The sequence below is a fragment of the Lampris incognitus genome, chromosome 7 (genome assembly GCF_029633865.1).
Source record: "Lampris incognitus isolate fLamInc1 chromosome 7, fLamInc1.hap2, whole genome shotgun sequence".
Taxonomy (NCBI): Eukaryota; Metazoa; Chordata; class Actinopteri; order Lampriformes; family Lampridae; genus Lampris; species Lampris incognitus.
The window spans coordinates 43,992,109-44,006,092 of record NC_079217.1 but is presented as its reverse complement, the minus strand read 5'-3'; the positions used below and the strand labels follow the sequence as shown (position 1 = coordinate 44,006,092).

The following is a 13,984-nucleotide window of genomic DNA, read 5'->3' as shown; positions in this document are numbered from 1 at the left end:
CATTACCCATAATGCCATTTAAGGGTTCTCATCTCTTGTTTTTGTGTAAATTCATAACTGACTGCTTTTATTGGTCTTGTCTCTCCATCTAACTATGAAAATTGATATCAAGCCTCATAACTATGTATACATAACAGAAGTGGATTAATCTTGCTTTAATTATGTTGAAGTTCTTCAAAATAAAAAGTTAGCCAAGAGGTAAAAGGTAAATAATAAATAGGAGGGGGCCCTGGAGAACACTGGTAGTAACAGGAAAGGACTGTGAGAGCTCAAATTTTTAAGTTGGACAAACTGAGTGTGGCTAGAGAGATATGATCTGAACCAGGCAAGAGAGGTGCCAATGATTCCACTGGAAGCAAATATCTCTAGGAGGATGTTATGTGAGACGGTATCAAAGGCTAGACTCAGTTCAAGAAGGACAAGTATGGCTAAGAGCCCAGAGTCATCTGCCATCAACAGATCATTGGTGATTTTCACCAAGGCTGTCTCCATATTGTGAAAGGAGCAAAAACCAGACAAATTGTTTAAACAGATTATTGTCAGTCAAGTGAGCATGTACCTGAGCTGCAACTGTTTTTTTTAAAGTATTTTAGAGAGAAATGGTAAATTTGAAGCTGGGTGAAAATGTTTCAAATTGTTTGGGTCTACGCCATGTTTCTTGAGTATTGGAGTTACTGCAGCTGTTTTGAGAGCTGAGGAAACAAGACCAGAAGTAAGGGAGGAATGTATGATACAGTTATTAAAGAGGACAGAGAAGGCAGACAGACATACTAAATGAGTAGTAAAGGGGTCAAACTGGCAGACAGATGATTTGGACTGAAAAATGACATCAGATATTTCAGCAACAGTTGGGAGTTTAAAACTAGATATTGAAGAAAAGAGGGGAACATAGAAGGGCGAATAAGGTGAACTGTATGTAGCACTGTTTGAAGAGGTCAATGCTGGTGAATATTTTCCAGTTTGGCATTAAAAAAAAAGGTCATGAAGGTGTTACTTTGAGCAATATAATACAGGTGAGGTGCTATATTGTCCGGTGGCCATAAAATATTGTTTATTGTGGATTAAAATGACTCTTCTGTTCCCTTCGCCTGATCTAATTAAATTTGCATAATAGGAAACTTTAGCACTGGAAAGAGCCTCATTATAATGAAGTATGTGGTTGTCGTACATGTCTTTATGAACAGTAAGGCCAGTTTTCACACAAAGGTATTCCAGGTGATGGCCTTTAGCTTTAAAATGGCATAATCCTGGTGTAAACCAAGGGGCAGAGTGAGTTAAGTAAACAAACCGGGTTTTTAAAGGAGCAAGATTGTTTAAAAGACTGTAAAGTCCATTGTCGTAATGAGAGACCAGTTCGTCTGGGGTGGATAATTGTCTTTGCTGGGGAGGTTTTATCAATTCTACTAGAAAGAGCAAATAAATCAATAATCTTAATGTTCCAAAATGAGACGGAACGTAAAAAATTTGTTTTGGATAATATTACGTTAACACTGAAAGACACCAACTTGTGGTCGAAAATGGGCGAATCAGATGCAGTACAATTAAGGAGTTACACCAGAGCAGCAAATCAGATCAAAAATGTGTCTTTTGAAGTGTGTAGGAAAATCAATATATTGCTGTAATCCAAAACTCTCCAGGCATGATATAATATCCCTTGTGAGATTATTGTTGATATTATCCTTGTGCATTTTAAAATCACCTAGCAATATTACATTAGGGGACAATGAACATAAGAAGGTTAGAAAAACAAAGTTCATTTAAGCAATCATTATTGGGTTTGGGTGGTTGATAAACAGTAGCTGATAAAGGATAGTAGGAATTGGCCCATTCATTTGTAGGGCAACTGACTCAAATGAAACATGCGTAGGCCCAGCTATAGAAGACACTTTCCACTATAAAGTATCGCAAGACCCTCCCCCCTCCATCAGTGGCATTCGATTTGCAGGTGTACACATACCCAGGAGGAATAGTTTGATTAAGCAGTGAAAAGAAAAGAAAGAAGAAAGAAAGCCACTTTATTTTTGTCATCGTACAGGTTACAACAAAATTTGTTCTTTGCATTTAACCCATCCTATTGCATGGGAGCAGTGGGCAGCTGCAGCACCCGTGGACCAACTCCAGTTCTTTTTCCATTGTCTTGCTCAGGGGCACAGACAGGAGTATTAACCCTAACATGCATGACTTTTTGATGATGGGAGGAAACCGGAGCACCTGGAGGAAACCCACACAGACACGGGGAGAATATGCAAACTCCACACAGAAAGGACCTGGGATGACCTGGGGTCGAACCCTGGACCTTTTTGTTGTGAGGCTAACCACTGGGCCACCGTGCTGCCCCAAGTCATTTGGTTGCTGCCACATCTCAGCCAAGCACAAGAAATCAAAATTACAATCATTCAGTAGATCATAACGTGGAAGTCTCTTGTTGGTTAGTGAGTGGATATTAAATAACCCGATGGTGAGACTGTTTTTGCCGCATTTGACACTAGCCGACCTGGCTAGGTTAGCTAGTGCACTGTGGTCAACAGTCCATCCAGACTTTCTTGAGGGATGAGGAATGGAAGACCAGAAGGAACGTATGAATTCTTCCGTGATTGCTTAGTTGTCCCTTTTAGGCCTATTTTGGTATTTACTCCTTTTAATTATGATTGCCTGGCCCAGGTTTGGTAGTGACCAGTGGTATGTAAAAGTTTGCTACTCCGCTCCTTTTTCAATTTCAAGTACGAAAATCTGAGTGACAACTGAATCTGTATATACTGTGATTTTTAAATGTATTGTGAATGTTTAATTAGTTGCCATTACATGTTGAGATGGAGGTATGTACTAAAATAGATGTGCAGGCACTTGTACTCACGTCTTTGCCACGAATCTGCTCCTCAGTGAGCTGCACCTCAATGAGAGGCCTGACAACAGTGAAGAGCTTCCACCACGGCCAGTGCTTTACTCCACGGTTCTTCTTAATGTTCTTCTGGATGCAGCGAATGGCCAGGTCCTGAATCTGTTAAAGATATTAATAACGGGATTATGAGGAAAAAGTCAATGAATAGTGCACCATGTACCAGCTTTTCACTCGATCTTCATCCATCCATCCCTGCAAGCTCATAATAATAGCATCAATACTGACAAACATATCAATGATTTAGGTTTCTTACCTTTGAACAAATTAGCATATTGTGCTTGGATCCCATTCATTGCCAAATATGTCTATATCTGTCATCTTCTTTTTGAATCAAGGTCAACATGTTCATTAAGAAGATGAATGAAAACACATATTATAGAGCACCCTGTTATTGGCAGCAGCACTACATGATTGTGATACAATGGTGTGATGACCATCATCTCACTGTAAACACTAAGAAAACAGAAGCAATGATTTTTCATCCAGGACATCCACAGGATCATTCTCCACTACTGATTCATAAAGCTTGTACTACCCAGGCTCATTCTTACAAATACTTGGGTGTATATATTGACCCTACTGTCTTGGAATATCCATGTGAATTCTGTATGTACTAGGATCCAACAGTGTCTCTACTTTTTCCACAGACCAAGGGTGTTTGGGGTTGGAGGGTAATGATGTTATTTATCATGCTGTGATAGAGAGTATATTACGTTATGGAATTTCAGCTTGGTTTGGCATCATATCAGTTAAGTTAAAATCACAAACAGACTGGTCCACACAGGAATGAAAGTGATAGGGGTGAGGGAGCATCCTTACCTCCAAATGCTCTTTGAGAATACAACAGTTAAACAGGCTAGAAAAATTATCACTGACCCCGCTCATGTCCTGTATTCAGAATATGAACTGTTCCCATCAGGTAAACGCTACAGGATTCTAATTAAATACAGGAAAATATACCTGAACAGGTATAACAGCTCTTTCATCCCTCTATCAGAGCATCTCCTAAACTCAGGACATAAGGAAGGTGTGAAATGAGGGGTGGCGTTGCATGTATTTGAATGCATTTTATGTCTGCACATGTCTGTGCTATGCACTTTGTCTGTTACTGCAGTATAATGCATGCATTTTTATGTGGCAGCCTTTATGTCCAAGAAAAATTTAGAAATCTTGAATTACTTCTACTGATGCTCAAAAGGAGGGTCAATGCATAGAAGAAGAAAGAGCAGGAATGTTCACCACCTGTTTAGATCTGGTACCAACAGAAAGCAGCATCAGCCTCATTGTGAACAGAAGGTTTACACTAACACACAAAGTCTCTCTCGCTCTCTCTCTCTCACTCACACACACACACACTCACACACACACACACACACTCACACACACACACACACACACACACACACACACACACACACACACACACACACACACACACACACACACACACACACACACAGCTGCATCTGTCTGAGCCCTCTTCTTTCCAGTCAGGTGGGACTGAGTTCTGTCCTTAGGCAAGGATTTAATTAGTTAGTCTGCCTATTTGTTGGCTGGCAGTGAAGTTCCCTGCACACTCTCAACTGCTCCCTATGTAGATCAGAGAGATACGGAGAAGACAGCACAAAAGACATAGCAGAGAGGGACACTGTGTGGTTAAAAACAAGGTATAGGATCTGTTCTATCTTTTTATTCCCTTGTGACAAGACAGTTTCTGTCTTTCTACACCTTTCATTTCTTATTTCTTATCCCCCTCCACCTCATCACAGTTTCTTCAGACTGATTTGAACACTGCTCCCCAAAAGGCAAAGGCTGAGACAGGAAAGGAGGATTTCAAGTTGATGAAGGGGCTCCCTCAGAGTTGGCAAACACAAACGAAATGCTTTAATGTTTGGTAGAAGAAATAGAAGAAAGAGGCTACTTTTCAAGGTTCTTTCTGAGTCAGGTGTGCATTCAGTTCTGCACAGGAATTGACATTACAATGCAACTCAGCTCATAGCTCTTGTAGAAGGTACATAGATGGAAATTGTTCAAGAAAAAGGGTATTGAGGTAGGCTGATTTTAAGTGGGGACATTTTTTGTATGGTACACTAGTAACATTAGTGGGCATCAATGGTGCTTTAATCTTTTCACAAACCCCTCAACAGGCAGTTGATAACGTCAAACAATGTTGAGACAACAATTTCCTCATTTAAGGAGCTCTTTGGGGGTGTACATTTGACAGGTTTGCTGTCAAATGTACACCCCCAAAGTTCCTCGTCACAGTTTTACTGCTAATATGTTCAACCAGGAGCCTCAGAATTGACCAATAACAGGGCTAATCTACTCTGTATTGAGAAAAAAGATGTGACAGCAGTGCTTATTTGCAAATCATGAGGTTCTGGAACCAGGGGATGCTGAGCCAGCATCCAATGTATTTTATTCTTATTTCTATTTCTTATTTTATCTTCTATTCATTTCTATTTTCTTATTTCTATTTTGTATCTTGTTATTTTTTTCTGTCTGTAATAGGACCCAATTTCCCCTCGCAGACTAATAAAGTATTGTGATTTTGAACAGACTTTCTGGGCAGGACAGCAGTGGCAGGAGGCGTTGAGGGGGAAACTCATGTTGAATGAATCTGCAGAAACTGTTATTATTCATGCCTTGCCTTTATAATGCAAAATAATTTTTTTTAACTTCAAAACCTATGAAAATCCATGTCAACTAATAAATAAGCAACATAACTGAAAGCAAAAGAGTCAAATAATGGCAGTGGAGGTAGTTAGAGGCAATCAATTTAAAACTCCTATGCATTTTCCCACTGAGATGCAATGCACAACGATCCCGAAATGACAACATGTCTTTACAGATACCTTAAAAGACATACTTTAAATGTCTTTAAAAGGTGTATGTATGAACACTCCTCTTGGCCTGCTTTCAATTTCTATCCCAATGAGCAGAATTTTGATCCTACACCTTGCCTGCCCCACAAAAACTCAAATATCACCAGCTCTGATAAGGTTATTTGGTCATTCTTCTAAGACCATATCAAAAAAGACAAGAGGTCTGAATCGTAGTGTGTACAAGAATAGTGGGGTGGAAACAACCAACTTTCACCCTGTCGAGCCTCACATGTGCACGCTAGCCATTCAAACACCAACACATACACACAAGCTTCATCACATTTTGGGACAGGAACATGCAGACAACTGAGAATTAAATCACATTCATGTACACAATGTGCACACTGGCACGCAGCTCCAGGCACTAACTAGCTTAATGACATGGGGCCTCATTCATCAATCGTTCATACGTACAAATGTGTTCTTACAAACCCATGGGATTTTTTTTTTAGCTCTCAAGATTGTCTGAGAGTCAGAAACAAAGCCTGATGGTTATTTGTAATTGCTTATATTAACATCTATTGTCTACCTCCTGCAACAAGCAATCACCCAGGCTTGAAAAGACATCAGTGTTAGCCAACTGGTGTCTAAATCCAGGGGTTAGCCTGGCTCTGCGTTGGTCTCTGAGACAAACTTTGGGTCTAAAAAACCCTCTTTCTTTTTTTTTCCTACCTTTTTCTCCCCAATTGTACTTGGCCAATTACCCTACTCTTCTGAGCCATCCCAGTCGCTGCTCCACCCCCTCTACCGATCCGGGGAGGGCAGCAGACTACCACATGCCTCCTCCAATACATGTGGAGTCGGCAGCCGCTTCTTTTCACCTGACAGTGAGGAGTTTCACCAGGGGGATGTAGCGCATGGGAGGCTCACAATATCCCCCCCAAACAGGAGAGGAGGCGCTAGTGCAGCGACCCGGACACATACCCACATCCGGCTTCCCACCTGCAGACAGGGCAAATTGTGTCTGTAGGGACACCCGACCAAGCCAGAGTAACACGAGGATTCAAACTGGCAATCCCTGTGTTGGTAGGCTAGGCAACGGAATAGACCAGTACGCTACCTGGACGCCTTCAAAGCAGTTTTCTAATCTACCCATTATTTTCTACAAAATTCCATAGGTGGACAAAGAACAAATCTGTACGGACGAATGTTTGATGAATAAGGCCCACTGTGAATTACATAAATGACCAGGGATAAACAAATTTTGCTTTCCCAAGAAAACAAAAAATATTTGTGTTATCTTTAGAAAACAGAGCTGAATATATTTGCAACACCACGGGCTTTTACATCTTCTATAAATGACATCTTCTATCTAAGGATCTTCTCATTGTGTCATTGGTGCCTTGTGTGTTTTCTTAGCACTAGTTGACAACATGTTACTGGTGGAGGGTTGTAAGTTTTTGTAAAATGGAAATGACAGTTTCTAAGTATTATTACCCACAGGCTACACGATGGAATGCGATAAACAACTTGAAATACATCTCACATAATGTACTAAACTGTTTGTCTGAGAAAAGAAATCATACTGAACGTTGATTCCTGAAGATTTAATATTAATATAAATAGATTAAAACTCAACTCCACAACCAAACTGTCATAAGCTCACAATCAATTTTTTTTCACACAATAAAGCAACAATATTGTCACACTGTACAGTGCTGCTCAAAACCATTATTATTATTATAACGGAGAAAAATGCTCTGATGTCCTGGAGATGTGCTGAAGTGATGGCTGCTATGCGGTGCTCTTACCTTCCTCTTTTTGAATGCCTGTCTGGCTAAGTATCCACGACAAGCAGCCTGGAACAGTGTGATGTTCCTCCTCGTCTGCACATCTCGCTGCTCTTCCAACTTGGGCAAGGTCCCTGCTCGGAAGAAAACCTAGGAACAGTTGGACAGAAGGTAAAAGTTAGTGACAGATGAACGCCGAGCATCACATAGTATCTCCGTTTGTGCATGTTTTAGGTTTCCTATATGTTTATATATGAACATCCTATGTAAGAGATGTAAATTAAAAAAAAAATCCTTTGCCAATCACATCCATGGTTTCTCCACCTACATAGGCACTCTTGTTTCTGTGTGGGTGTTTTAAGAAAAATCATTTAAAAAGTACCGATGATAACATAAAAGTAGACAAAAGTGAGTAGTGAAGGAGAGAATGGGGAGATAGTTCAAGACTGCAGGGGAATAATCAAGAATTTGGTGACAGAAAAGGGAAAAACAATACTCTGAAATATACAATATGTTGCAATGTTAAGAGAAGCCAATTAGGTTTTGTCATCTAATACTTCTAGTCTGTAGAGGTTTTACATTTCAGTGATACTATTTATTTAAAGCTGTACACCATCATTTTGATCTTGTGTATAATTGTGAGCTTGACGTTTAGTTTTTTTTTTTGTTTTCTTCTCCTTTTTCTCCCCAATTGCACCCAGCCAATTACCCCACTCTTCCAAGCTGTCCTGGTCTCTGCTCCACCTCCTCTGCTGATGCGGGGAGGGCTGCAGACTACCACATGCCTCATCCGATACATGTGGAGTCACCAGCCACTTCTTTTCACCTGACAGTGAGGAGTTTCACCAGGGGGACGTAGCGCGTGGGAGGATCACGCTATTCCCCCCAGTCCCCCCCCCCCAAACAGGCACCCCAGCCGACCAGAGGAGGCCACCAGGACACATACCCACATCCGGCTTCCCACCCGCAGACACGGCCAATTGTGTAAGAACCTTGCCTTATGTGGTACGTGAATTTCTTGAGCTGGCAGGGAAAGTACATCCTCTGCTGGGCCTTTTTGATGATTGAGTCTATGTTGGATGCCCACCTTAGGTCCTGGGAGATTGTGGAACCCAGAAATCTGTATGTTTTCACCGTAGACACCATGCTGTTGAGTATGGTGGGGGGGGGGTAGTGTTGGGAGACTCCTCCTGAAGTCCTCTATCATCTCCACTGTTTTGAGCATGTTCAGCACCAGGTTGTTATGGCCGCACCAGAGGGCCAGCTGTTCAACCTTCCATCTATACGCAGACTCGTCCTGAATAAGGCCAATGATGGTTGTGTCGTCCACAAACTTCAGTTTAACAGACGGGTCACCTGAGGTGCAGTCATTTGTGTAGAGGGAGAAGAGTAGAGGAGAGAGCACACATCCCTGGGACGCAGGAGTACTAATTGTCTGGGTGTTGGATGTCATTTACCCCAGCCTCACCAGCTGCTTCCTGTCTGTCAGGAAGTTTCTAAACCACTGGCAGACAGGGGCTGGTACAGTGAGCCAGGTGAGTTTGGAGTGGAGGATATCTGGGATGATGGTGTTGGACGCTGAGCTGAAGTGCACAAACAGGACCCTTGCGTATATCCCCGAGGAGTCGAGATGTTGGAAGATGTAGTGCAATCCCATATTGACTTCATCATCCACTGACCTGTTTACTCGGTAGGCAAACTGCAGGGGGTCGAGCAGGGAGCCTGTCCAACACCAGTATCCACAGACATTAGGGCAATGGTCCTGTATTCATTTAATCTTGTGATTGTTTTTTTTTAATATACTTTATTAATCCCTGTGGGAAATTCTCGTCTGCATTTAACCCATCCTAGCTGTGTAGCTAGGAGCAGGGGGCATCCACCATGAAGCACCCGGGGACCAACTCCAGTTCGTCTTGCCATGCCTCCGTCAGGGGCACAGACAGGAGTATTAACCTTAACATGCATGTCTTTTTGATGGTGGGGGAAACTGGAGCACCTGGGGAAAACACACTGCAGACACGGAAAGAACATGCAAGCTCCACACAGAGGATGACCTGGGATGACCCCTGAGGTTGGACAACCCCAGTAATCGAACCCAGGACCTTCTTGCTGTGAGGCAACAGTGCTAATCACTGGGCCACAGTGCCGCCCAAAAAAACAAAAACAAAAAAAAAATGCAGTGGTGCTTGAAAGTTTGTGAACCCTTTAGAATTTTCCATATTTCTTCATAAATACAACCTAAAACATCATCATAAAAGTAGATAAAGAGAACCCAATTAAACAAATGAGACAAAAGTATTATACTTGGTCATTCATTTATTGAGGAAAATGATTCAATATTACATATCTGTGAGTGGCAAAAGTATGTGAACCTCTAGGATTAGCAGTTAATTTGAAGGTGAACTTAGAGTCAGGTGTTTTGAATCAATGAGCTGACAATCAGGTATGAGTGGGCACCCTGTTTTATTTAAAGAACAGGGATCTATCACAGTCTGATCTTCACAACACGTTTGTGGAAGTGCATCATGGCAAGAACAAAGGAGATCTCTGAGGACCTCAGAAAAAGTGTTGTTGATGATCATCAGGCTGGAAAAGGTTAAAAAACCATCTTTAAAGAGTCTGGACTCCACCAATCCACAGTCAGACAGATTGTGTGCAAATGGAGGAAATTCAAGACCATTGTTACCCTCTCCAGGAGTGGTCGACCATCAAAGATCACTACAAGAGCAAGGCGTGTAATAGTCGGCCAGGTCACAAAGGCACCCAGGGTAACTTCTAAGCAACTAAAGGCCTCTCTCATATTGGCTAATGTTAATGTTCATGAGTCCACCATCAGGAGAACACTGAACAACAATGGTGTGCATGGCAGGGTTGCAAGGAGAAAGCGACTGCTCTCCAAAAAGAACAATGCTGCCTGTCTGCAGTTTGTTAAAGATCACGTGCAAAAGCCAAAAGGCTATTGGGAAAATGTTCTGTGGACGGATGAGACCAAAATAGAACTTTTTGGTTTAAATGAGAAGCGTTATGCTTGGAGAAAGGAAAACACTGCATTCCAGCATAAGAACCTTATCCCATCTGTGAAACATGGTGGTGGTAGCATCATGGTTTGGGCCTGTTTTGCTGCATCTGGGCCAGGACGGCTTGCCATCATTGACGGAACAATGAATTCTGAATTATACCAGCGAATTCTTAAGGAAAATGTCAGGACATCTGTCCATGAACTGAATCTCAAGAGAACATGGGTCATGTAGCAAGACAATGACCCTAAGCACACAAGCCCTTCTGCCAAAGAATGGTTAAAGAAGAATAAAGTTAATGTTTAAGAATGGTCAAGTCAAAGTCCTGACCTTAATCTAATCGAAATGTTGTGGAAGGACCTGAAGCGAGCAGTTCATGTGGGCTAAAATTCCTCCATGCCGATGTGCAAAACTGATCAACAGTTACCAGAAACGTTTAGCTGCAGTTGCATGGGGGGGGGGGGGGTCACACCAGATACTGAAAGCAAAGGTTCACATACTTTTGCCACTCACAGATATGTATTACTGGATCATTTTCCTCAATGAATAAATAACCAAGTATAATATTTTTGTCTCATTTGTTTAATTGAGTTCACTTTATCTACTTTTAGGACTTGTGTGAAATTATGATGATGTTTTAGGTCATATTTATGCAGAAACATAGAAAATTCTAATGGGTTCACAAACTTTCAAGCACCACTGTATGGTGGTATTAAAATACGGGGGCTGATACAGGGTTTCTTAGGGACCGGGACAATGGTGGAATAATGGTCATTTAATCCTGTGATACGGAGTTTCTTGGGGACTGGGATGATAGTGGAACTCTTGAAGCAGGAGGAGACTTCACACAGCTCCAGTGATCTGTTGAAGATCAGTGTGAAAATGGGGTCCAGCTGGTCAGCACAGACTTTAAGACAAGAGGGTGACACACGATCCAGGCAAAGTGCCTTCCTGATCCTCTGTCTCTGGAAGAGCTGGTGCATGTCCTGAACACAGATCCTTAGTACAGGTGGGGGTTCGTGGGGAGGGGAGAGTGGCTAGCAGGGAGTGCAGTTGGTTGTGTATTGTGGCTGGAGAGGATGTAGGGTGTGAAAGTTTGCTTTTCGAACCTGCAGTAAAGCCCATTTAGGTCGTCAGCCAATTGGGGGATGGTCTCCTGTAGTTGGTAATGTAGTTGGTAATGTAATGACCCAGACTGAGAATGGGTCGTTGGCAGAAAACCTGTTTTTCAACTTTTCAGAGTAGCACCTTTTTGTCACTCTGATCTCCTTCGTGAGTGCATTTCTGGCTTTGTTATACCGGATCCTATCTCCAGTCCTGTAAGCTTCCTCTTTAGCCTGACGAAGCTGCATAAGTTTTGCTCTGAACCAGGGCTTATTGTTGTTAAATGTACAGAAGGTTTTGGTGGTCACATGTCCTCAAAAAGCTGATATAAGATGTCACAGTGTCAGTAAATTCATCCTGGTCTGTAGATCCAGCCTCAAAAACATTCCAGTCAGTGCAGTCAAGGAAGCCTGGAGCTCCAGTTTTGACTCATTTGACTAATCAGACTAATGGGGTTATGGTAATGAGGTTATGTTGAGATTTTTTGAGGTGCCAGGATTATGCTATTGAGGTTTTGGCTGTTCCTTCCATATTTGGGTTTTAGTATAGATCTGACCCTGACCTGATCTGATCCTGTTTACTGCATTTAAATATTGATTTTAGAATTTGCACAATTAATTACAATGCATTGCTGCTACTTGGTGTTGACATAATGTGATTATTCCTGTTTTGACAATATAATGTTGATATTAAATGTCTGATACAGGCTATGCTACCTAGCTACCTCTGTTACCCTGTTGATGTGACGTTGATGCATGATGTCTCTTTTTGCCTTTGCCATTATCTACGCCGTAATTTACCCCACGAAGATCGATAAAGGTTATCTTATCTTATCACTGGTCCATGTCCTAACAGTTTTAACCACAGGCTTTACAGATTTTAGTTTCTGCCTGTAGGTTGGGATAAGATGAATCACACTGTGATCACAGTCCCAGGGCTGCACGGGGGACAGAGCAATAGGCGTCCTTTAATATTGTGTAGCAATGATCCAAAGTGTTTTTGTCTCTGGTGGGACATTTAACATGCTGTTTGTATTTTGGCAATTTGTGGCTGAGGTTTGCTCTGTTAAAATCCCCAAGGATAATGAGTAGGGAGTCTGGATATTTGTGCTCCATGTTTGTAATTTGATCAGCCAGGTGTTTTAACGCCTCTTTAACACAGGCCTGGGGTGGATATAGACATCGACCAGAATAAATGGTGAAAATTCCCATGGTGAATAGAATGTTTTACAGTCAATGAAAAAGGTCTCAAGAAATGGAAACGGATGATCCGCTGTGGTGACTCCCAACAAGACCAGCCGAAAGTAGTAGTAGTAAAAAGGTCTCTAAGTGAGGGCTGCATGATTTCTTCAACACTGTGACATCCGTACACCAACCTTCGTTTATGTAGAAGCATATGCCGCCACCCCCTTTTTTTCCTGATAGCTCCGTATCTCGGTCTGCCCAGAGGAGTTTTAACTGCTGCAGATGTGAAGTGTACCGTCCGTGATAAGCTCACTAAGCCAGGTTTCAGTGAGACACAGGGCGGAAGATCTGGAATGGAAAAGTCCAAGTTTTTTTTTCCATTTAGCAGTAGCAGTTCATCCATCATGAGAGAGCGGACATTCGCCAGGTGGATTGACAGGAGCGTGGTTCCAAATTCCACTGTTGCAGTTTAACGAGCACTCCAGCTCACTTCCTCCTTCGGCATATTCGTCATAGTCTGCACAGGGCTGTACCAATCAAGACCTTGGAAAGACTTTCATTAAAATGTTCAATTAAAGTCAGTAAAAAAGTCTATTCAGTTTGTCCAGTCAACAGTTTGAGACTTAAAAGTTCTTCCTTGCTGGGCGTCCGGGTGGCGTGGCGGTGTATTCCATTGCCTACCAATAAACGGAGATCGCCAGATCGAGTCTCCATGTTGCCTTCGGCTTGGTCGGACGTCCCTACAAACACAGTTGGCCGTGTCTGCGGATGGGAAGCTGGATGTGTGTATGTGTCCTGGTCGCTGCACTAGCACCTCCTCTGGTCAGTCGGGCGCCTGTTCGGGGGAGAGGGGGAACTGGGGGGAATAGCATGATCCTCCCACGCGCTACATCCCCCTGGTGAAACTCCTCACTGTCAGGTGAAAGAAGCGGCTGGCGACACCACATGTATCAGAGGAGACATGTGGTAGTCTGCAGCCCTCCCTGGATCGGCAGGGGGCAGAGGAGCAGCGACCGAGACAGCTCAGAAGAGTGGAATAATTGGCCAAGTGCAATTGGGGAGAAAAAGGGGGGGGGAATCCCCCCACCAAAAAAAAAAGTTCTTCCTTGCTGTATGTGATCAGTGAGTGGGCGCTGGAAACAAAACCAATAAACACAAACAGAAA

The 13,984-nt window shown here is 42.5% G+C and overlaps 1 protein-coding gene across 3 annotated transcripts in view; it reads right to left on the bottom strand.

Annotated features, from left to right (window-relative positions):
• The window catches only part of myo18ab (myosin XVIIIA b), a 216,720-nt gene that overhangs the window by 78,378 nt on the left and 124,358 nt on the right, over positions 1-13,984 (bottom strand). For all 3 annotated transcript variants that reach the window (XM_056283064.1, XM_056283065.1, XM_056283067.1), the window contains exons 21-22: positions 7,536-7,664; positions 2,855-2,998 (exon numbers count right to left, since the gene is read on the bottom strand). In XM_056283064.1, coding sequence (XP_056139039.1) covers positions 2,855-2,998; positions 7,536-7,664 — 273 coding nt within the window. The remainder of the gene's footprint in view (positions 1-2,854; positions 2,999-7,535; positions 7,665-13,984) is intronic.